The 25697-nt window shown below is 36.1% G+C and overlaps 1 protein-coding gene across 4 annotated transcripts in view; it reads right to left on the bottom strand.

Moving 5' to 3' along the window:
- Window positions 1-7294: 7294 nt before the first annotated feature.
- The window catches only part of ANKHD1 (ankyrin repeat and KH domain containing 1), a 137176-nt gene continuing 118773 nt past the window's right edge, over window positions 7295-25697 (bottom strand). For 3 of the 4 annotated variants that reach the window (XM_051978546.1, XM_051978547.1, XM_051978550.1), the window contains 7 exons: window positions 18295-18444; window positions 16538-18147; window positions 13321-13497; window positions 11511-11762; window positions 10636-10811; window positions 8033-8197; window positions 7295-7795 (listed from right to left, as the gene is read on the bottom strand). In XM_051978546.1, coding sequence (XP_051834506.1) covers window positions 7736-7795; window positions 8033-8197; window positions 10636-10811; window positions 11511-11762; window positions 13321-13497; window positions 16538-18147; window positions 18295-18444 — 2590 coding nt within the window. In that variant the 3' untranslated portion in view covers window positions 7295-7735. The remainder of the gene's footprint in view (window positions 7796-8032; window positions 8198-10635; window positions 10812-11510; window positions 11763-13320; window positions 13498-16537; window positions 18148-18294; window positions 18445-25697) is intronic. The other variant, XM_051978549.1, reaches the window with a different exon arrangement.

Below are 25697 nucleotides of genomic sequence, written 5' to 3'. Positions count from 1 at the left end.
CACATAAAGGTTCTTAGCTTTTTTGAAATCTTAATTCTAGTTCTTTTTCTTTCTTAATAGATGTAGTTTAACATTAACCTGCCCTATAGAAATTTTCAAGTGACACGATAAAGAAGATGTAAACATCCATAGGTGAGTCTAGTAGCCGTGTTTTTTAGTTTGGTTGCAAAGTGAGAAAGAACAGAAACTTGGAAATAAGTGATCACCTTGTCCCTTTCCTAAGACTGGGCATGGAGAAAGTGAAGATAGTTGGAAGAGAAGTGTTGACCCTTCCCTTCCCAGCAAAGTCAATAGAGCTGAACTTATTAAAATGGGCAGTTTATTGCCAGGGCTGCTTCAGGAGCCAGGAGGATAAGGAAGTCAGGAAGCTTATCACTACAGGATTCTTCTAGGTTCTAGCATTCTCAGGCACCGATTCTGGACCTCACTGCTCCATTTGCTCCAGATGGCCAAAAGGAGAAACAACAGGAAGACCTAAAATGGTTCTGTCTGGCCTAAACAGCTGAAGTCATGGTGGACCAGGTGTTAGGAGAAATCAGAGAAGTTGGGGAGCACTAGGTGTTTAGAATAGAAAAGAGATTAATGAATCTTGGTAATCAAATGGCAGGTGATGGAAAGGAATCCAGAAAGCTACCTTCCTGATTGCTGAAGAAAGGAAAATACTTTGTTTTCAGAAATTTCAAGTTTGACTCCAGCTTTGTTCTTTACTATGTATGTAACCTTGGGTGAAAAATTTTCTCTATATAGATTTCTGTAAGATTCTTTCCATTACTAACATTCTGTGATAATGACCCCAAAAGGAGGATAATCCCAAATGACCTTTGCCTAAGGGAAGATATCCCACATTAAAATAGCAGGTAGGGATTAGAGCAGAATTATAGTAGAGGTTCAGAAGAGGAAGGCTATTTCCTGGAACAGAACAACCCTTGGCAGGTGCCAAGCTCTTACTCTTTACAGTACCACTCCTGCTGGCCCTTGCTCCTAACCCTTGGTTTCATTTGATTGTAGCTGGAATGGGGCCCAATCTTAGAAGCAGAGTATTATGGGACAAGAATTATTTATTCTGACTTCAGGATGACCTGAGGTAGTATAGCAATGTCTTTTCCCCCTCAGAAGAAAGCAATGTGGATAAGGTGAAGAAAACATGTGACCCAGGGGAAATCTTTCATTGTGTTTATTAAGCATTGATAGGGTGCAGCATCCAATCCCACAATTGGCCCAAGTGCAGAAGAAGAGAAAGAACTGAATATTAAAGTTCAGCAAGGAACTTCCAAATTCACATAGCCTCCATTCCTAGAATTAGCACCTTCTACTCTCAACCCATATCTAAACCTGCCCTTCCCCTCACCTTGGTCTCAATCACTTTGAAGGACTGAAGGAGCCACCAAAAATAAGCCCTTTCTCATGACTGGGGAAGTTGTTAACAGGGTCAAATATTCCAGGTCAGTTGTCCATTTCAAATTGTACCTCATCTGGAGTGAAAGAGGACCCTGATAGTTAGATTGCCTTGATTTCTTACTATACCATTAAGCCTTCTTGCCTCTGCCTCCTTCCCTTAAAACTCTTTTTCAGCTAGAAGTTGCTCTATAGTTATGGTCAAGACTAGCCCAGACCTCACTTAGAACTAGCCTCTCTACTACCTGAGTACTTGGAAAGGAGGACAATTTTCTGCATTCCTTCTTTTGTAAGTCAGGGCAACTTTTACTATTAAAGTTTTTTAATGTCTAATAGAAAAAACATTTTTCTATTTTCTCCTGAACACTATCACTACAGCTAGATAGCTAAAGCAAAAGTATAATCCATGGTGAACATAAAGGGGTCTTTTAATAAAGTTTAATTCTTTCTCTCTGAAACTTTTAAGTTACCAGTGCATATCATTTTTAATATTTCCTGTAATTCCTCCTTTTACCTAGGAGCTCTTCAATTTCTTTCTGCTCCTTTAATTCCTCCAGTTGGGCAAGTGGGGCTTGTGATGGGACAATGACCCCAGGGATCTGGGGGAGGTAGCAAGGTGGTGTCCAGGCAATGGGCAAATTCTTACATTCCAGCAGAAATTTTTGATCATAGACGATTCTAGTTCCTGCAGGGAGTGAATTATGGAAGTTGGGATTCTATGGAACTGAATTGTAGTGTCTTGCCTAAACTCTAATTCTTCCTAAAACTAACTGGCTGCCTCTGGGAATAACTGAACAAAAAAAACCCCAATCTTTTAGATCATCAGTTTCCTTCTCTGAGAGACTCGTCTAGATAAATGCTTCCATCTCTAGTTCTATGAAATAACTAATGCCTTTTTGTGCATGACCACCTCTCTTTTCTAGAACAGAGCTCAGCTTCAAATTGTTTCCTGCAAAGGAACATGTTTTTGTGCTGGAATAGCATGTGTGTATACACCAGCATTCCCCTCCCTCACACCTGGATGAGAAAAGAGGAATTTGGGTCACCTGGGCAATGTCTGAAAGCTGCACACTTGTGTCTTACTGTCCACTAATGCTGGGCTTCTTAAATCTTACCACCCCTTTTCACCTGAGAAATTTTATGTAACCCATAGTATATAAAATGGGACAATTTAGGAAGCTTTGCTTTAGTAGTTTTCAGTCTAATACAACTTCACAAGATCAGTATCTTTGTTATCATGGAAAATAAAATTTTTAGGGGGAGGTATTAAATGTGTACTTATCTGACAATTCTCTCATAGGATAAATCCCTTTTCCAAAGGAGGGTGTAGAATGGAGGAGGGGCTTGCTTTTCCTACCTTTGTACTATGTGGGGTGAAAGGGTGAGAGAGTAGGGAGTGTGGAGCACAGAGGGTTTGAGAATAAGCTCCTTAATCTGGCTGTAAGCAGTAGGGAGGCTATTCCAAGAGGGGCCTAAAATCTTATCCTAAGAGTATTCATCTGGGTCCTCAATTCCTAAAAGCCTCGGCCTGAGACCTTGGCTGGGCAGTAGTACATTAGAATGCCCTGTGCCTTTCTTTCCTTCCCCTTCCCTTCCTTCGGTTTCCCCTGGGAGGAATTGGGCAGCAGTCCAATTTAGGATCTTGGGTTCTCTAACTAATCCCGTAGCTGTTACCATCCATCTGAAGCCCTGGCAGCCTCCACCTGAACATGTTTCATTTGGGACCCTGGACCCTCACTCACCAGTCCTCTTGCTTCACAGCCGTGGGCAAGGAGGTGTAGAGTTAAAGAGATTACCCTGACACCAGCAAGCTTACCTTACTTTGAGGTGCTTCAGTGAAGGCCCCAGGTTACTTCTGAAGCCCCAAGGCCAAACTCACTGCCTCCCTCGGGTAGCAGAGATCTCAAGCTCAGGCTTGTTCGCCTAATTGCAGTGCCCAATACTGTTGCCTCATCTGGAAGGCTGTGGGAAATGGGCTGGGACAGAAAATATGGTCCTCGATTTGGAGTCTACAGCCTGGGCCGCTACCCTTTACTCCCAACGGCCTCATAAGAGAGCAAGCAGAGAGCTGAGCCCTCCCATATGCTTCCAGAAGTGAGGCTCTGAAGGTCACTAAGCTGCGAAGCCAGAATAGTTTGCTTTGCGAACCAGACCAAAAAGACCGGATGGCGTGTCAGCCCTTAGCCCGGTGCCCACTTTTACTACCTACATCTCTAGTCCCTGCATCCCGGCCAATTGGACCGTCCCAAACTTTAACAGCCAATTAAACCCAATCCCTGAACCTCCCGGGGTGGTGGCATACAGCATTCCCCCCTCCCCGCCCTCCCCTCCTCCTCCGGCGTGGTGCTGTTGCAGTCGGGGCAGCCAGTCGCGATCGGGCAGTTAGTAGAGGTGGACTTGGCGAGCTGGTGGCTAGGACGACACTGAGCCCGGAAACCAGCAAGGGCTGGGTCCTTACCATGTGCTGCTCCCAGGCAACAACAGTCCGGACCCACTGGGGCAGGGCCAGAATTCCAGGGTGGGGTCCAAGCTGGGTGCCACATTTACCCCTTATTGCTTTTATTTTGTTCTTAGAAATTTTTTAAATCTCAAAATAATGCATAGTTTGTTAGGGTTTTAACTAAATACTTGATGTCATTGTAAGGAAGGTAGTATGGATAGTTAAGAAATGTGTAAGGTTTTAAGAATTATCAATTATCTCATCAATTAACCGAATGTAGGGATAACCTAATCCAAGAGGCTCCCTGAGGAAAATAATCTAATTTTGGACAAGCAGATATCAAACCTATAAGGCTTTGGAAGGTGGTAGTTGTACCCAAGGAAGGAATTGAGAACTGATTCTATCGATGAAAAATTGTTCTTGGTCCTGTTACAGAATGCCTAAATACTCCCAGTGATGTATTATTTTAAAGGTACTCTCATTCTTTCACTTCAGTGACATTCCATGGCTTCAAGGCAAAATACCTAACCTAACTAAACTGATTGCCATCCATACCAAGAGTAGAGGCTTCTCCTTTGATGATGATGGTGGTAAGATGTACACTTTCCTGACCTCCCTTAAAGCACTTTGGTTTCCCTTATAACGTTTATGTTAGTTTTTATTTTAAAGCCCCAAAGACAGTAAAGGATTTTGGCAAAGTTACAATTGCTTGGATTGAACTCAGTCCTCATTCCTCATCATTTGCCTTATCCTTCTCTTCTTTTTATTGTGTCTGAAGAACTGCAAGGGTCAAAGGAAACAGACAATAATGCAATAGTAGCCTCAGTTCCAGATCATTTTTCCAAAAAATATCTCCAACTCCCTTAACATTTATTATCTAATAATTTTTGACACTTTTTTTTAAAACACTTTAGTTATTTTTCAATATATAGAATCCACTTCCTTCTCCATTTCTACCAGGGGTAAAAAAGAAAAAAGTTGAATGTAGATCTAAAAAAAAGCGCTTCCTCCTTCAGGAGCAAAACATTTTCTTAAGAAATGTTGATGGAAATAAAAGTTCTGTGGATATGCAATCATTATAATTTAGTGAAAAATCCCCTTTTCCATCACTAAAGAGAAATGATTTTGAAGTATTATATTTCCAAGTTCTAGTCTTCTCTTGCACTCCTCACAGGTGAAATTTAATTTTCACATAAAGAGGTTGGAATTTTCACATAATCAAAGAGGTTGGTCAGACAAATTTTCCTTACATGTCACTTAAAAATAATATTTGGAACAAATCCTTGTCAAGTATTTTAGATGACTAGAAGTATCAGCAGTGACTTAACCAGGGATTTTTGTGGAATCATACGTAAAACCATATTTTTCATGATGGAAGAAGCCTGGGATGAGGCCTAAGTGTGTTCAGTGATTTGCTGCCTAAACATAACAATCCAATCCAAAGGTCTTAACCAAGTGAAGTAAGGTCACAATCACTAAATACACCCACTTATTTTGTTTGGATGAGAACTGTGAAATGACTGGCCCCTGCCTTTTTCCAACCTGACCCTTACTGGGAATGGTTCCTGGCTTGAAGCACTTCTGAAAAGTTTTTCATTGATTCACCTAGGAAGGAATGATAGTGCTGGTGGCAGATGACTTTCTTTAGTATGGATCTTGGCTTTTAAGTGAACGAACAGATGAACAAACTCAAGGAGCTTCTCTGGGATATAAAATTTCTTAACCTTTAGTTTGTAGCATTCCCATTATCTTTTCCTTTTCCCATATGCTTAGCTGAATGGTGGCCCCTTTGTACTTATACCAATACTAGAAGGAAGAATGCTTTATGAAAAGGCAGTTGATACACCATAGACAGTAGATATTAAGTTTCTTGCTACAACATGCATCATAGACAGTAGATATGAAATACTAATTAATCAAAATATTTCACTGTATAATCCCTGAGGATTTTGATTGATTCCATAAACAAATATATTCATCCCAGATGTGTGATTAAGAAGAGACAATTGACAACATATTAAGAATAAAAGATCAGTTTATTTTATATACTGTTGAGATTAGTAAAAAGGGAGGACTGGGAGTGATAAGATGACAGTAGTGGAGGTGGCAGTGTGTTTAAATTGGGGACTAGATTCAATAGAAAGAGAGGTAGTCTTGATAAAGATACTTTCTCTCAAAACTTTCCAGTAATTACAACCTAAGAAGGAGGGAAATAAATTAGGTGATCCACCAAATAGCTTTTTGTAATGTTATTTATGCTAGATCAGTTTATTATTAGCAAATATACTTCACTTATTATTCCTCATTAGCTTTCTAATCTGAAGCTGTAAAACTTTCTCCATTAATTCTAGTGAATTGCTTTTTTAAAGTGGCAAGTAGGAAACAGGGAAATAGGTAATACATATTACTACATCATGAATTTCAAAGAGCCTTTCAAGCTAAAGAAATTTGAGAATGACTTCTTTGACCAAAAAATTGCTGAAGAGGTAGCAATTATATCTGAAATCTGAAAAAAAATTTTTTTTAAGTCCAGCAAAAAGTTCTGCTTGATAGCTAGAATATCATTGTATTCTAGTATAAACAAAAGAGGCATGCTTGACATTAAAAATATGCTTTTAACTTTATATGGTATAAAGTATGGCTGTGTGTTCAGATTGGAAGCATTTTAGAGCTAGGGCAGGGAAAAACCACATTATTAGAGCAACCCAAATTGTCAGGATTCACAACATATAAGAGAACTGTTTAAAGAGGCATCATCTTTTAAAACTTGATTTCCTTCAGCCCTATCTTATTCTCTGCTATTTCTTTCTCTTTCCCTTTCGCCTACAATCCTGTTGATCTAAGTGTGACTTTTCTCCATATTCCAAATTATTTTCAGGTAATCTCTTTTTATAAACTCTCTATAGCAGCAGAAAATTTGCTTGTATCTAAACCTGAATATACAACTGAACTATTTAGCACTTTAATGCTTTCCCATACTGTTGCATCAGATTCTTGGCATTATATAAACAGCAATTTCACTTGTACATAGGGGTGCTAATATGCTCAGAGTCCACCCCACTAAAAAAGTCAAGGCACAAGCAAATTACCTGATGTTCACAATTTTAATATAGTCTGAAACTGGTCAACATTATCTGACTCAAAAATACTGCTTTTTTTTCTGGACATATCTACCAAAATGGTGACTGTATCAATATCTGATAAAGCTCCACTGCCAGGGTTTTTGCTTTCACTTGATGAAAAGGCCATGATATTTATGGCTCACAAATTGATCAGAGTTACTAAGTCGAATGAACAAGTTGAAAAACTAGTTTAAAAAGACCTCTCTCTTTTCAGAGTCCAAGGTATAACACTTCTAATTTTTAAGGGATTTCCTCAATTAAGTCCAAGTGACAATGAAATTGCTCAAGCAGTAGTGAATATGCATTAAATATGAAAAGATCACAACCAACTTCCAAATACTGTTCATCTTTTTATTGAATATTCAGGTAAATATTTCACATTAATACAGGCTACATAAAGTAGAGCCACTATACGACATGAAATTTACTCAACTTTTTTTTCCTTTTAAGTATGTAAACAATTATACATGTATTTACCACCCTAAAAGGTTGAAATCATGTAATCATCTAGTTCTCTTCTGCAGACAAGTAGCATTCAGTACTGTTTAGCCAAAAGCACTAGGTTCATCTGATTTTAAGTTCAAAATGGCTAAACTAACTGGAGAACAGAATCAGTTGGATAAGAAATCGATTTGTTCTTATACAATGGGCAATCAAGTTTCCATTGTTAAAGCCCACACAGAAAATTGCTTAGTTAGGCACATTTTTAAAAATCCCCAGGGTTTTTCCAAGGTCATGGGTTTCCCAAACAAGGCTAAAGAGAAAAAGACCTTCTAACTTAGTTGACATATTTGAGATGCATGTTTCCAATATGAGGTGCCCACGTGCCAGGCCAAATCTGAAAAGGGGGAAAAATCATAACTTCCAATTAGAAATGTTATACATTTATAAAACAAAATATAAATTTAATGGCAATCATTTTCGCCAAGGGGAAAATATTCTAAAGCACAGTAATAGTGGATTGATACTAAGGTAGCATGATGATAGAAATGATTTTTCGTGCTGAATGTCTTACAGTCAAAAATGAATATGGAAAAAATGTGAAAGGTAAGAGAAAGAATTAAATTTCTTTTACCTGCTGAGCATCAGTACATTCTGTTGAGTTTTGGACAACTTTTATCATAGGGTTCCAAGCAGGATCTGGGTTATGAAGTCCATTAAACAGAGGGCCACCTGGACCATCAGCAAGCTGAGGATGTGAGGGTATTATGGTACCTCCATACATGGAAATTGGCAGACCCTACACAACAGAAAGCAAAATATCTATAATCAGGAAATAATTTAACAACTGTCAGATCATGCCCAGAAATCTTTTTCATATATACAAAAAATAAAATAGTCCAAAGACTATATGTGGTAGAAGTATTCTTAGAAAGAGAAAAGGAAAAAAGATAAGTCCTATTAAGAATCAAAATGTGAATTAATCCAAGCCATTCTCCAATTGATAAATGGTCAAAGGATATGAACAAAACATTTTCAGATGATGAAATTGAAACTATTACGACTCATATGAAAGTGTTCCAAATCACTATTGATCAGAGAAATGCAAATTAAGACAACTCTGAGATAGCCCTACACACCTGTCAGATTGGCTAAGATGACAGGAAAAAATAATGAGGAATGTTGGAGGGGATGCAGGAAAACTGGGACACTGATGCATTGTTGGTGGAGTTGTAAACGAATCCAACCATTCTGGAGAGCAATCTGGAATTATGCCCAAAAAATTATCAAAATGTGCATACCCTTTGATCCAGCAGTGTTTCTACTGGGCTTATACCCCAAAGAGATACTAAAGAAGGGAAAGGGACCTGTATGTGCCAAAATGTTTGTGGCAGCCCTGTTTGTAGTGGCTAGAAGCTGGAAAATGAATGGATGCCCATCAATTGGAGAATGGCTGGGTAAATTGTGGTATATGAATGTTATGGAATATTATTGAAATGAACAGCAGGATGAATACAGAGAGGCTTGGAGAGACTTACATGAACTGATGCTAAGTGAAATGAGCAGAACCAGGAGATCATTATACACTTTAACAACGATATTGTATGAGGATGTATTCTGATGGAAGTGGATTTCTTTGACAAAGAGACCTAACTCAGTTTCAATTGATAAATGATGGACAGAAGCAGCTACACCCAAAGAAAGAACACTGGGAAATGAATGTGAACTATTTGCATTTTTGTTTTTCTTCCTGGGTTATTTTTACCTTCTGAATCCAATTCTCCCTGTGCAACAAGAGAACTGTTTGGTTCTGCAAACATATATTGTATCTAGGATATACTGCAACATATCTAACATATATAGGACTGCTTGCCATCTATGGGAGGGGGTGGAGGGAGAGAGGAGAAAAATCGGAACAGAAGTGAGAGCAAGGGATAATGTTGTAAAAAAATTACCCTGGCATGGATTCTGTCAATATAAAGTTATCATAAAATAAAATAAAATATTAAAAAAAAAAAAAAGAAAGTAATCTCCAACGTGTCTAAGCCATATATTGAAAACCAAGAGTTGACTAAGGTTTTATTTAGATGAATGTAGAAAGACAACTCACAAATCAATTTTCCTAGTCTGAGATAATGTACAATATTTTTGCAACTATATCATGCATTTTATTCATTATGATTCTAAACTTATTACTCTTTGTACATTAATAGAGAAGGTGAAGTTAACAATCCATCAAACTAGAATAAATCACTAATGTCCCCATGTAGATCTACATATAAAGTCCTATAGTTTGTGTCAAATATGTAGTGATTCCCTCCTTTTCCAATAAAATATGTTCCAAAATTAAAAAAAAAAGTGAATTAATCTATCTTCAAAGGATTATTATTTTAAATTTCATACTTACTCGTTATTCTTTATTTTATTAAAGCTTTTTATTTTCAAAACATATGAATAATTTAAAAATAATCTTTCACCCTTGCAAAACCTTGTTTTCCAAAACATTTTTCCCTCTCTTCCTCCCCTAGACAGCAAGTAATCCAATACTTGTTAAACATGAGCAATTCTTCTATACATATTTTCACAATTATCATGCTGTAACAAGAAAAATCAGATCAAAAAGGGAAAAAATGAGAAATAAAAAATAAAATCAAACAACAAAAAAATTGAAAATACTATGTTGTGATCCACATTTAGTCCCCAAAGTCCTCTCTCTGGGTGATGTCATAATATTATTATGGGAAAAAATTATTTCATAAACTTGAAAAGTTATTTAAATTTGGGGTCAAAAGATCACAAAATTAGAATTAGAAAAGGACTTACAATATCATCTAGACCAAATTCATTTCCAGATAAAGGAAAATTATGTCAAGGGAGGCTAAGTTGATTTAGCTAAGACACACAGGGAATAGGTAGCAGAGTCAGAATCTAAATCCAGGTACTCTGGTATCAAGATCTAAGTTCTTTATCATTATAATTCTTGAGAGAACATCTCTTTCCACAAAATAAGTTTCTTCTAATAACATAGTCAACTAGCATTTATTTAAGCCCCTGGTATATTGAAAGATATAGCTTGCTTACTAAACGAAGCAAAATTACTAGACAAAATATGAGTTTATGTCATCTCAGAGAAAGGGATATTTAATCACAACAAACAAAAATTACCCTTAAACTTGTTAGGATTTTCCTAAAGGTCTATATGGACAATTCCATATTCAAGAAATTTTATATCCTTACTTTAGAAAAATCCACAAAACTGCTTGCCATAGGCTGATGGAAAATGTTAGAAGGAGCCACCATTCCTGAATCGTCTCTTTCCATTGGCTGGTGCTGAGAGAAGGTGCCTGCATCTGAGAGCTGCTGATGTAATGGGTGACTTCCCATCACAGGCTGTGACCAACCAGAAAGGCCTTCTGGAAAGAATTAGAAATGGGCTATGTGTTATTAATTTGATAAAAGACTTTTCTTTGAAAAAAAAGAACTGTTCTATATCAGAAGCTTGATTAGTCTGCAAAGAAAACTGAGAAAATTCTTATGAATAATCTTTCTAATAATTGCCATGAGGCCTCTTCAAAAGATGTGTTCAACATAAATTGGTCTTCTTAGGGGCTCTAAGGTTTGATTCTGGATTAATTTAAGGGAAAGGGAAATTTACTTTAATCACTTTTAGTTGCTGTGCTGCTCTGTGCTTTCAATACTCATCAACACAACAATACAACAACATTACAGCTGTACCTTAAATACCTAAACATTACAGCTGTACTAAGGTACAGTACCTAACAAGCCTTAATGTTGACAGCTCTAAAATACTATCACTTAAGAGCCTAGCTTCTTAAAACTGTGGTTCCAAACCTCATAAAGGTTCTCATAACTGAATGTGGAAGGTTGCTAAAAATTATAATTTATTATCAGTAAATATTTGATTTGTTTATTTATTTCATATATCTATACACTTGGAGTTCATGTAAAAATTTGTTAGGCAAAGAGGGGTTGCCAGCGAGAAATATTTAAGAAATCCTGACTTAGAGGAGCTCTATTATCACAAGAATTTCCTGCTAGCTTTAAAAGTCTTACTTGAGCTACTCCTTCTACAGAACATAGGACAATCTTACCTGACACACTATTGACTCCAAAGGACCAGATACCACTATGTCCAACAGGTGCTGTGAAATTAGTTCCTAGAGGCGTTGGTGTAACAGAGCCTCCCTGTCGAATTCGAGCAAGTCTCTCCGTTCCAATCGGGGGAGGTACCTTTCTATCCTGACTGGGGTTGCCTCCTTTTGGCTGGCCCAATGTTGGTGGCGCAGAAGTAGCTGAAAGGGGTGAAGATGATCCCGAGGAAACAGATGGAATAGGAGAGTCACCTGGTGGCAAAATATTTCTCTATTGTTTTATTACATATAAAAACTAGTTATGGTAAATATTTGACAAACTTCCAAAGAGAATTGTTCCATCAAAGTCCTACTCTAATGACTTATTGCAGTGGAGATATGAATCTAGGTTTTGGAATGCTAGAGTTTCTATATGGCTAAAGAAATTCAAACAATAAATATTTATGATTATAGTATCCAGTAATGGATTGCATTTTAAGACAAGTTTGTATGTTAAATAAGGAAAAGTTACATTGTCAAAAAGATTATTAATATTCCTCACACAACTGGTTTTTGTTTTTGTTGTTGTTTTTGCTGAGGCAGCTGGGGTTAAGTAACTTGTCCCAAATCACACAGCTACAGAAGTGTTGTGTTTGAACCTGAATTTCAACTCAGGTCCTCCTGACTTCAGAGCTGGTGTTCTATCCACTGTGTCACTTAACTGTCCCTCCAACCACAACTTATAAAGGTGTGGAAAAGATTTGTGCTAGTGGAGAATAAACACGATGATGAAACTGGCTTTTTTTAAGGCGATAAAAAATTAGTTTCTCAAAGCAAGATTCTACAAATAGTTTTAGACTATGTTTAATTCTGGATAAAATTCAATGAATACTAAAAATTGTGGCTTAAAAATTTCCTAGGCTAATCAGATGAAGGCAAGAAAAAGGTAGTAAATATTTAGTTACTTTCAGAGCTAAAGACTCATCCTTGCCTTAGATTATAAGTACTGAAAATGCTTACATTTTAAAATAAGGATAAGTATTAGAAAGTATTACCAGTTTCAATTGACTTCTTGGTTATTGAACTGTAAACAAGATGGGTTATTTTTTTTCTGGTATTAAATCTTTGCACTATCAAAAATGGCAATTAAATCACTGACTACCTTATGATTCATTAAATTTGTGATGTTTTAACCATATAGTCTTTTAGCAATGACTAAGAAAAAGAATCAAATTTATGCAACTTTCTTGAATGTAAAAACAAAGATCAGGGCAGTGTTAAAATGTTTAGTTTCTGATCAAATTTAACAAATTATTCAATACAATGCAAAGGGTCCTTTGTAAAAGTACCTAACTGATTCCTGTTCTACTCAGCACAAAATCAATAAAAATATTTCAAGATATGAAGATTAATGAGCATTTTTTTTCTTTTAAAGACTAAGTCTCCCTATCTCACTCAGACTATAAGCATAATGGCTGCAAGGAGGCCTTTTACCTGCTCTGTTTCTGACTTGGCTCAGTTTGTTTTTCCTCAGGCAATTTGGTAGCTTCACCCCACCCAAAATTCTTAAATGTCAAACTTAGTGAATGATAGAATTCCTTTGACAAAGTGATCCACCAATCTCAGCCTTACTGATAGTAAAGATTCTAGGTCTATGCTACCATGACCAGTTGGTTCGACCATTTTCCATGGTGCTTAATGCATCAATCAAAAGTGTTGTAAAATAACTTTGGTGCCCATGAGCCTCATGGTTTTCTTAATTCTAAAGAAAATTCTCTGAAATTGTCAATAAATTAAGAAACTTTCATAATCAACTCCCCAAAATTCCTACATGAATTTGAAGCACTTGTCCAAGGATGGGGTGAAAAATGTTGTCTGTTGAAACTCGGCGTCCCAACAGGTGCTGGACCTTGTAGAAAAACCCGTGTTCCTTGTATGTTGGAAAAACTTGTCAGAGGAGCTGAAGAAGAAGATGGGGAGCTGCCAGATGGATCAATGGATGGTAATCCTGAAAGAAAACATGGTCAATATATGTATTTAGTTGAGATTTTTAAGCTTGAAGCCTTATTTTTCTTTTAGGAAAGGAGATAAAGAATTCCTGCTGTAATGTTTAATCTATTGGATTGCTTGCTGTCTTGGGGCAGGGGAAAGAGGAGAGGACTTGAGAAGGAGAGAAAAAGAAAAATTTGGAACCCAAAGTTTTGCAAAGTTTAATGTTGAAAGCTATCTTTGCATGTATTTGGAAAAACAAAATACTATTAAAATCGTTTCTGCTGTTAATATTTTTTTTTGAAATTTTGTTTAGAGTAATTAACTTTATTTTTTAAAAAGCTTTTTATTTTCAAAACATACACATGAATAGTTTTTTCAACGTTGATCCTTGCAAAACTTGTATTCCAAAATTTCCCCTCTTTTCCCCATCCTCTCTCCTAGATGGCAAGTAATCCAATATATGTGAAGCATATTCCTGCTATTAATCTAAAGATTTATGAAAAAAAATAGTAATATGGAAGGGAAGAGCTTCCTTGAAATGGCTAAAAATCCTTTATTCAATACTTATTAAAAACCCATTCTATAATGTTCTCTGTGTTTCCAAAAGGTCAGTGATCAGCTGTGCATTAAGAAAGGAGGAAAATATACATTTAAGACCAAAATTCTGGTTATGACATATTAATAGCTCATGATGAAGCATATTTAAACATACATCAGAAAAGAATGAACTAATCATCTAGATTAATTTCCTAACTTTCAATGAAAGAAAAAAGCATGATAAAAATCAGGAGGCAGAAAAGTACAATAGAATGATCAAGTAGGCTTTGGCATCAAGACCTAGGGTCAAATCCTGCTTCTGTGTTTACTACTTGTGTGACCATGAGCAAGTCTCCTCATTTCCCAGGACCTCAGATTCCTCATCTACAAAAACAAGAGCTGGCCTCTCTTTCCTATCTTGAGATCTAAGATGTTATGAGCCTAAGGTCAGTGCACAGAAAAATTTGTGACTAAGCAGCAGCATCCATGTCAATATTTGATGGAACTTCTAACCTCCATGTTTTGAAGAAAATTTTAAGAGTATAGTTTTTTACCTCCACCCAACAGAAATGTGTCCTTCTACAAATGAGTACTTAAGACTACTGGTGTTCCTGAAGAGTTTGATGAGGAAAGATACCATTAAACCAAACAGATATGGAATAGATTATTTGTGGCAGTAAAATTAGCAAGTTATAAACTGACTCAAAATCTTTTTTTCCCAAGAGTATTATTGTAGGGTAAATTTTAGTTTTCTTATATTTCATTACATATTTTCAAAGACCTACTGGGGAACAGGTGAAAAGGCTTGAAAAAGAAAATACATATGTTCATTTAAAGAAAAGGAGCTTGTGAAAAACCTGTAAATTACCAAAAATTCACCCAAATGGGCCTGCCTCCTTAGTTTTCTTTTTTTGGGGGGAAGCAAATGGGGATAGGTGATTTGACCAGGTCTGAGGTCAGACTTGAAGTCAGGTCAATGCTCTATTCACTGCACCACAACTAGTCCCATTCCCCCCCCCCCCCCCCCCCCCCCCCCCGCCCAAGTTTTCCAACTACACACTCTCTTTCTCATCATTCTGGAGGACAGGCTACAATTTTAAATGAATGCTCATATCTCTATAGCACTTTAAAAGTGAATTAATAACTTTTCTTAAAATAATGTGAAACAGGCAGTGCAAATGTTATTTTCATTTTACAAGGGAGAACACTGATATAGCATGGATATAATTTACCTATGGTCACAAGATGCTAGTGACAAAGCCAAGATTCAAATTCATGTTTCTTGAACGAAGTCTACTGGCATTTATATTAAATCACACTGATGTGATCATAATAACCTCAACACTAGGAACAGAACCCTTTAATTTATCTTGTTTCCTGCTTTAATAGTCTTTTGAGAGCAATCCAAAATCTTTTGCCAGTTCCCAGAAATCTAACCAGCTTTATCTCTTTCTCATTAAGAAGCCACAAAACTAGAACTATCTTTTAGGGCTTTTGAAGGTGGTGTGTATATTTTTTAAGTATAGTATATTTAATATCACACCAACAGATTCACTTGAGGAAAGTGAACATCCCAGTCTACTATACACACAGTTTAAACAATATAGCCAATCAATAAAAAGATAGCAGAGATTAAATACTACTGTCAAATCCTTCAACTAGTTTTCTCCCCCAATGATTTCATTTCCAAATTACATTCACCAATTACAATTTTTTTTTCAGTAAAATATATCTAAAAAGTGCCATTCTTATTTTTACAAAATATATTTGATTTTGGCTCAGAATCTGATAAACACACTAAGTTTCCCAAAATAAGTTCAAAATTGATACTGGTATTGTAATTCACCCAATTCTTTCATGGAGTGAATTCAATGGTTGATTTCTAAGCACACAGAAACAACAGTCAACCATTTTAAGCCTTTTAAAAAACAAATGTATAAATTTATGAGAGTCAACTAGATGCTGCAGCGAGTAGAACAAGGGACTTGGTGTCAGAAGACTTTGTCTTAAAAGTGGTCTCAGATACTAGCTGTGTGACCCTAGGCAAGTCACTTAACTCTGCCTCAGTTTCTGATCTGTAAAACGCAAACCACTCCAGTATTTTTGCCCAAAAGCCCTGCAAAAGGGATTATGAGGACAGAATTAGCAACAAAAATAAGAAATATCAAAAAGGAGGGTCTTTTATGCTAACAGAAGTATGAATTTAAAAATGCTTTCTAACAGGAATAGGAAGTAAAAAAGCATGCTATGAATCTGCTCTAAAATCACAAATAACTTACATTGTCGCATCCAATTTTCAGAGGCTATGGAAAATTTTTGTAAGCTGTGAATTTTCCCTGAAGCACGCCTGAGCCCTTTATCAAAATTGTCATTTTTATACAAAACACAGGGAAATATCTGTCAACAGGGTACAACTTTAGTGTTAAAGAGTCAGGAAAAATATAAAGGGGCAGTATCTAAAGGAATAAAAGCTGACTGACCAAGACTGAGTAGAGATGATTTAGCTGGTAGTAACTTACCAACTGGACTAGTAGAAACTCGTTGGGAAGGTGGTCTGAATCCTGGTGCTTTGGAGTTATCAGGATGCACGTTTTCTAAGTGTCCAAGAACGGAGTTACTCAGGAAAGTTGACTGAACAGTGAAAGATGGATCTGTGGCAGCTCGTGAAGATAATGGACAATCTCCCCAACCCTGGTTAGCTGGCACCTGGTTACTATCAAAAAGACTACTAAAATGATTGAAGAGTGTGGCTGGACCAAACGTAGGTGGTAAAGATTTATTTGCTGGGTTAATGTGCATCTGAGAACCGTTCATAATGCTCATGGCTGAGGATAGCTGCACTGCAGCTGGTGGACCTTGAGGTGGTGTTAAAGGAACTGGATTTGTAACAAAAATAGATTGCGGATCCTGATGTACAGTTGCATTGGGTACCACTGAATAAAAAGAACCTCTAGGCTGCATTCGGTGAGAAACTCGAGGTGCTGGTACAGCTAACTGAGGTAAATTATTGGTGTCCTGATTATCAGCAGCAACTGATCGAGGAGATGCTAAGCTTAATGGAGCAGGCTCTGAGTTAGATGCAAAAGGCAATGACATGGGACTTAAATCAGATATGTTTGTTGGCAGTACCTCCTCCTGTGTGTTACTGAGAGGAGCAGGACTACTAGAAGAGCGGGTTTCTAGGGCTCCTGGGTTGTTGCTGGCAGAGATACTACAATTATTTGCAACTGAAGATGGGGTACACAGGTTTCCCACAGGCTGGTCTTGCGTGGACACCTTCTCTTTGGGAGTTGACATAGTAGAGAAAGAGTCTGTTTTATGTGCAGAAAGTTGTGTTTGTGGAGCACTAGAGGGAAGAAATGCTGTGGGAACTTGTCCACTGCTGATAGGTGCAGAGGAAACAGAAGGCAGAGAACTACAGGTGCTTGTCACAGTAGAGATCACTGTTGCCATGGTACTTGTCTTAGGAACACAGGCAAACAACTGCTTTCTGACTGATGAAGGAGTCCGGCTATTAGTAACACACAGAGGTTGGTTGGTAGCAACTACAGAAGACACAGTGATAGGACAACTGGCAGCAGATAGTCCAGCAGACTCTGACTGTAAAATATTTCCATTTTGGTTAGGTAGGCGACCTGCACTGTTATGCTTTGGAGAACTATTGGTGCTTCCAGGGTTAACTGGTCTCACTGGGAATGGTCCCCAAGTATTAGGAGAGGGTGAAAAGGTTCCTCCAAACTGGGCCATAGGTAGGCGAGGATGCCGGATCTGTTGCATAGTTTGGGCAGCCAACAAGGCAAAATGAGGATGGGAATAAGCTAAAGGAAGAGAAACTGGGAAAGAAGAACGTACATTTGCTGGAACGTTCTTATTCAGTTTATTGGTGGGTTGGAAAGTAGATAGTGTTGTTGCCTGTGAAGTTACAAGAGCTGGAGCACCCAATGGAAAAGCATTTTTGTTTGAAGCAGCTGTAGTACCTACTCCAGAAGAAAAATTTGCATGAATTGATTTGGTGCTGGCAGGTGTTCTGATGTGATTTTTAGGAATTAAATCTTCTAGTTCCTTAGCAGGATCTTGAATAAGAGCATTAATAAGCTGAACTGCATACCTTGTTGACTCTGTGCCACCTCTGAAAATTTAAATTAAAAATAAACAGAAAAAATATTATTCATTAAAGGAAGTTTTTTAACTGTCCTAGTCAAACAAAAAAGCTTCCCATTTTATATAAATACAGCCTTTATATCCCCCCAATAAGCAGAATCATTTCCATAATTACCTTATTGTGATCATTCTTTCACCATTCTTATCTTTCTGTTTATCCACATCAATATGTGCACCAGTGACATCTTGTATTGCAGTGATATTGCATCCACCTCTTCCCATTATCCTGGACACAACTGAAGCTGGGACAGACAGTTTTTTTGACCTATGCCATAGAGATTACAGATCAATTAAAAAGATTTTTTGTATATCCAGTTTTCATTTTAAACACACTAATGATAAGTCATTTTAAGTGATTCATATCTAGGCATATAGGGTTCATTTATCACATAATAAAGGCGAATTCTCAAGTCACAAACCTAAAAAAAAAGGTCACACATAAAGTCACAAACCTAAAAAAACCCAAAGCTTTTATCTGATTGACTCCAACAATCCCAAAGGAATCAGTCACAGAATCTTTAAAGAGTTGAAAGGGCCATTAAGGCCATTTAGTCACAATACACACCTAAATAAAACTCCTTCCACACCACCAAAGATCTTCCAAATAATCAATCTTATTTAGAAGATCTCTAGGAACAAAGGGTATGGCCATTTCAGTGTCTTTGCCTAATTCCAAACTGCCTTCCAGGATGACAGCACGAATTGATACTTCTAGCAACAATGTATTAGTGGTAACTTTCTTCATACCCCTCAACTCCAACAAGGATTATTCCTGTCCTCTATCTCCTGAGGCAAGTAATATTCCACTTTTGGAGAACTTTGTTTTATCTTTTTTTTTTTTTTCCCCCTATACTGGTGAAGGTCCAGGATTTTCTCCAATATAGGGACCTCCAGGTAAAGAATTTCCTTTAACAATTCAGATTCAGGTAAATTGTCAGGTCTTAAGAGTTACCTAAGGACACTAACAGAGTAAGTTACAGAAGGTCTTTTTGACACCAAGGCCAGGAGCCAGCAGTCAACAGCCAATAGCAGTTTTGTTAGAAAAATGTTACTACAAAGGAAACCTAAATTTAACTCCCATATTCTGCCCCAGAGGCCAAGTAGAATAAGTGACAAGATGCTGATTAAATGCTTGGAGATGTTTTTTCAAAGACTTCTGTTCTTGAGATTAAATATCCAATATCCTCAACTTCTAAAAGTATGATCAACATTCTCTGAATGGTTTCTAGTTTTAATATTTCTTACTTCTAGTGTTTCATAAAAGGTGACATCCTGAGCTAAGAACTATACCCTATGTTCTGATTAAAGGCAGAATGAGGCAGGAGTAACTTCCCTCATTCTTGTAGTCATGCCTCTCAATGCAGCCCAGGGTACATTTTTTTTTGTTTTTTTTTGATTGGCTCATAAATGCTATTTTTTAAAAAATTTTTTATTTAATAATTACTTTATATTGACAGAATCCATGCCAGGGTAATTTTTTCATATATGCTATTAACTCATATTCGGCTACTTGTCTCATAAAACTCATCTTTTTTGAGACAAAAACTTCTATAGAGAAACTTTCCTAATTTTGTGCTTAAGAAATATCATTTTTGAATCCAGGTATTAGAGTTATTAACAATAAAGTTTCTATCTTATTAGATTTGGACTGATGCTCTAAACAGATTCTTTTCAATCCCTTTACCCAATGGGTTAAGTAATTGCTAAATGGATTAAATAATTGTTTTGCATAACATGCAAATTTTATAAGCACTCCATTTATAATTTTATGGAAATTTTTAAAATTACAAAGCCAAGCAACCACAGGAATATGTATGCTTCTAAGTTCACAAAGAATTATTAGTAATTATAATTTGCTTCTACCATTTATTTGGTTTTGAATCTCCTAACCTGTGCTATCATGTAAGGTATATCACTATCTTTTCCACAAGAATAACATGAGGGATTTGGTCAAACACTTTACTAATTTCTAAGTAAATGGCAAATACAGTATTTCCTTGATCAGTCAAAAAAGGAAATTATGTTAGTCTAGAATGAATTGTTCTTGAATTTTTAGCTCATTGTGAACATGATTTTTTCTTCTAGATATTAAATAATTATTCCTTTAGTAATAGCCACTAGAATTACGCCACAATCAATGTCACTAGTGTTACCTTTCTTTGAATCCCATTCTCCCCAGTCAATAGAGTTGATTTTGTTCTACCTTTATATTTTTTGATGTTGAAGCTTTCCTTGCTAGCTTTGTTTCATTCTGAGTTTTAAAACATTTAGACATTATTCTTCTAGAACAATGCCCTTCTTTTTAAATTGATTCTCTTCTACTTTTCTTCTATTTTCTGTTCACATCTTTTAAAAATCTAAGTTGGATGATGAATTCCCTGAAAATTCATATTGGTCTCTTTTAAGAAACTCCTTTCCCTTATTAGAATTGCAGTTTCAGAATTTCACTCTTGAGAATTACTTATCTATTCTGAGTTGTTCAATGATTTTAGAAATCAAAGGTGTATATAACCCATTTATGCAGATTTTTTTTTCTTCTCAGTTACAGACACTTGGATATAACTTACTTTCTCATTAAAGTTCATGTCACCCCCAAATCCAGCATCCTGATGGTTTGTTTTCCTATATATTTTTTCCTTTCCTTTCCTTTTTTTTTTTTTTGCTGAGGCAATTGGGGTTAAGTGACTTACCCAGGATAACACAGTTAGGAAGTGTTAAGTTGTCTGAGGGCAAATTTGAACTCAGGTCCCTCCTGACTTCAGGGTTAGTGTTCTATCTATTGTGCTACCTAGCTGTCCAGTTTTCCTACATTTTTAAAAATTAAATTTTTATTTACATCAAAACACACTTCCCAATGTACATCCCATAGAATCATCCCTTAATAAAATGAGGAAAAACCCACTAATGTATTAAAAAAAAAGTTTTGACATTTATACTCATAATCTTCCAGCTGTGTAAAAAAGCAAAGGATAAGAAGAGAATATTCTTTCTCATATTTCTTTTTTGTAGTTATGTTTAATCACCACAATTTTGCAACATTCAGTTTCTAATTTTTTTGGGGGGGAGAGCTGTTTTAAAAATTTATGTTGTAGCAGCTATTGTGAATCTACTTTTCCTGGTTCTGTTACTTCAAGCTGTATTCAACTCATATAAGTCTTCTGTACTTTTTTTGTATCTATTATAGTCATTTCTTACAGCACAATAACATTCATTAACATTTTTACAACACAAATTGTCTAGGCATTCCTCGAGTCTAAGAACTTCTATTTTGTTTTCCTGTTGTTAACTATAATGTGCTGGCACAAAAATTTCAGTGCATTTCAGGGCCTTTATATTTATATTTATTTTATTTATTGATTATATTTATATTTATATTGTTTCCATATATTAGGATCAGTAACAGCCCATACTCTGTATTTTTGTGTATAGCTATCCGAGGCTGTGTTTTATTGCTGGCTCCATTCTTGGATCTGTCTCCTATAAATTCTAAGTATTCCTATTGCCATTCTGCCAATATTACATTCCTATGATATACTTTTGTGGGCACATGTGTATGTTTTTTTTTCCCACTTTCTATTTCAGATAGAAAAGTCAGAACTATCATCCATATTCATAGGATCATCTTATAAATTATTTCTTCTGGCAATATAATTTGTGCCAATGTGAATCATCAGAGGCAGAAAATAGTAATAGTTTCAAAAGCCTTGGAAATTTCTTGTCATATCTTGGATTGTGGGTTTCTTGAAAACAGCAGACCTTTCTTGTTCAATCAAGTTGTCAAAGTGTCAAAGTAGTATCTCAGGACTTTTCTCTACAGAGAGTCACTAAACATCTCTACTTATTAGCCTTACTAGAGATTGTCCTTTAATCAGCACCACCTGTGGATCCACCACATCCTTATTCCTTAGAGGACAAGGCCCTAACTCAGCTGTCAGAAGATGCAACTCCTTCATTTTCTAAAAGAGCTTCCTGTTGGTTAGCTTCATGAGAAGAATTAAGATGGTGCAATGGATAGGGCACTGAATTTATAGTCAGGAAGATATGAATTGAAATCTTGCCTAAGATACCTATTTATTCCATGATACAGGTTATTCACTTAAAATCCTTCAGACTATAAATCTATATGATAGTATGAAGAAAATATTCAGTAGTAGCCCATTTTCCCTTTTCCCTGTGTATTACATTCTTACATACTCCAATTCCATTGTGTAAGTCAAGGATTCTCTCTCTGACTCTTCAGATCATTTTTCCTCATGGTTTTTACATCAACTTTTTCTAGAAATACTTAATTCTCCCTGAAAACTCAGAGAATAGGCATCCTTTCCTAAATTTTTTTAAAAACAGATTTGACATCCTTTAGTTTTCTATCACCCAGATTTCTTATTATATCCATTTCACTCCACCCTCTGTCATCCCTTGTGACAAATTTTTTTTTTAAGTAAAAGAAAAAAAAAATCAGCAAAACTGATCAATGCATCAAAAAATTCTGATGTCATATGCAATGTTGCACACTCATGGATTCTGACCTCTACAAAGGAGCAGGGGGAGGTATCTTCTCATATCTCTTCTTTGGGGTCAAGCTTGTTCTTGAGGCATCTAGGTGGCATAGTGGATAGAGTGCTGGACTTGGAGTCAGGCATCAAACACTTACTAGCTGTGTGCCTTGGCAAGTCACTTAACCTCTCCCAGCCTCAGTTCTCCTTATCTGTAAAATGGGGATAATAATAGCACCTACCTCACAGAGTGATTATGAGGAATAAATAAGACAATATACGCAAAACTCTTTGCAAGCCTAAGGGGCTATATAAATGCTAACTATTATTATTCTTTATACTTTTGCAACATGTAGTTTTAATTTTTTTATAGTTGTTGCTTTTTTTCATTTACATTGTTTCTGCCACTATGTTGTTTTCTTGGCTCTGTTTATTTCACTTTTATTCATGGTAATCTTCTTAAGCTTCTCTGGATTCATCATGTTCACAGTTTCATCCAGTAAAATAATAAGTCTATTTACATTAATATGTCACAATTTGTTTAACTCTAATTGCTAACATAATTTGATGAAAGGCCTGGTTTTTTTAAATCAATGAACTTTTTCTGGGACAATGGGTATGAACTTGATTTATCTAATTCTGAGAGTGCAAGGTTGAGATCTCCCATTATTATAGTTTTGCTGTCATTTAACCTCCCTTCAATCAACCTCACCTACACAAAATATGACATCTTGCTATTACCTACAATTGTTCCACTTGCCTAATTAAAAACTCAAATACATTCTCTTATCTGCCCTAAAACCTCCTGTCTTTCTACTTCTTCCTATGCTTTATTTCTCTTATACCTACAGCCCCCAACACTTTTTCAGATTGCTTATAATCTATTCTAATTTCACTGTCCTTCCATACCAACCTTCAACTTAAAAGTCACTTCAACTGTACACTATTCTTTGTGACTTTGAATTCCTTGCTCCATCCTTCTGCCCTTTACTTCCTAAACCTTAGGCCTGGATAACTCTCACTTATCACTAGATGATTAATAAAGTTGAAGGAAGTCCTATAACTATGCTAACTTGGTACAGTACAAATTCATTCTCTCCAATTTATAGTAGGGACCCTCATATACTGTAGCTAAACAGTCCTTTTATTTTTCCCTGTTTACATTTCTCAGAGAAGGTATTTAAAATCTTCTTGGCTATTAAAGCCCTTTATACTCCCTTTATCCCCTTTCTTTCTACCCTAGAACCCTGACTTTTACTTCAGACTAAAGTGTGAAGCCCTGATTTGGCACTATCTTTTATTCTTTACCTCAAATACCCTTGATATTATCCTTTTTCCTAGTCTCTGACAAAGTAATTTCTTTACATGTGCTCTTGAACCTGGTAACTTCTAATTTTTTTCAGCAGGATACATTCTCCATTCATCTCACTCCCTTTCTGAATCTTCAACTTTTTTGCTATTTTTTTCAAACATGACCAAGTTGTCCTCATTCTTAAAAAAACTTTCCCCACAAGGCTCTATAGTTTTGTTAATCTATTGTCCTATATGTTTCTTTTCTCAGCCAAATTACTTGAAAAAGCTCTTAACACTTCTATGTTTTCTCCTCTCACTTTTTAAACTCTTTGCAATTTGGCTTCAAACTTAATCATTCACTTGAAATGATTCTTTTATTATTAATTCAATAATTTTTTTTTAACTTTCAATATTATTAATTTCTCCTTTTAATTTTAGAACTTCATGGTTAGTATTTGGTTGGGGGTTTTTAATTTGGTCTTTTTCTAGCTTTTTAAGTTGCAAGCCCAATTCATTGATCTTCTCTTTCTCTATTTTATTCAAGTAAGCCTCTAAAGATATAAAATTTCCCCTTATTACTACTTTGGCTGCATCCCACAAATTTTGGTATGATGTCTCATTGTTGTCATTATCTTGATGAAATTATTAATTGTGTCTATAATATGCTGGTTCACTCAATCATTCTTTAAGATGAGATTATTTAGTTTCCAATTACTTTTTGGTCTATTTATCCCTAATTTTTTTGTTGAATATAGTTTTTATTGCATCGTGATCTGAAAAGAAAGCATTTACTATTTCTGCCTTCCTGCATTTAATTTTGAGGTCTTTATGTCCTAATATATGATCAATTTTAGTATGGGTTCCATGAACTGCTGAAAGTATACTCCTTTCTGTCACCATTCAGTTTTCTCCAAAGATCTATTATACCTAATTTTTCTAATATTCTATTTACCTCTTTAATTTCTTTCTTATTTGTTTTGTGGTTTGATTTATCTAATTCTGAGAGTGCAAGGTTGAGATCTCCCACTATTATAGTTTTGCTGTCTATTTCTCCTTGCAACTCTCTTAACTTCTCCTTTAGGAAGTTAGATGCTATACCACTTAGTGCATATATGTTTAGTATTGATACTCTTCATTGTCTATGCTACCCTTTAGCAAGATATAATTTCCTGCCTTATCTCTTAATTAGATCAATTTTTGCTTTTGTTTGATCTGAGATAAGGACGGCTACCTCTGCTTTTTTGACTTCACCTGAAGTATAACAGATTCTGCTCCAGCCTTTTACCTTTACTCTGAATATATATCTCTCTGCTTTAAATGTGATTCCTGTAAATAACATATTGTAGAGTTCTGATTTTTGATCCAGTCTGCTAGCCACCTCCACTTTATGGGAGAATTCATCCCATTTCCATTTATGGTTAAACTTACTAATTCTGTAATTCCTGCCATCTTATTATCCCCAGATTATGTTTTCCTTTTTTTTTGCCCCCTCCTTACCCCCTTTCCCAGTTTTAAACTTATGGGGCCCACTTGCGGCACACAGCTCTCCCTCTTTAGGATTCCACCCTCCTCCCTTTCAATCGCTTCCCCTTTCTTGTACCCTTCCCTTATTAATATTTTCCTTTTCCTTTTTCCTCTCCCACTTTTTAAGCAATTTACTTCCTCCTCTGTTAATCTGGGAAGCCTATATTTTTAGAGGTAGTCATCCATTTCACCTAGGTTATCAAATTTA

This window comes from Antechinus flavipes, chromosome 2 (genome assembly GCF_016432865.1).
Source record: "Antechinus flavipes isolate AdamAnt ecotype Samford, QLD, Australia chromosome 2, AdamAnt_v2, whole genome shotgun sequence".
Lineage (NCBI taxonomy): Eukaryota > Metazoa > Chordata > Mammalia > Dasyuromorphia > Dasyuridae > Antechinus > Antechinus flavipes.
Note: the sequence above shows the minus strand (reverse complement) of the source record. Positions and strands in the feature narration are given on the sequence as shown.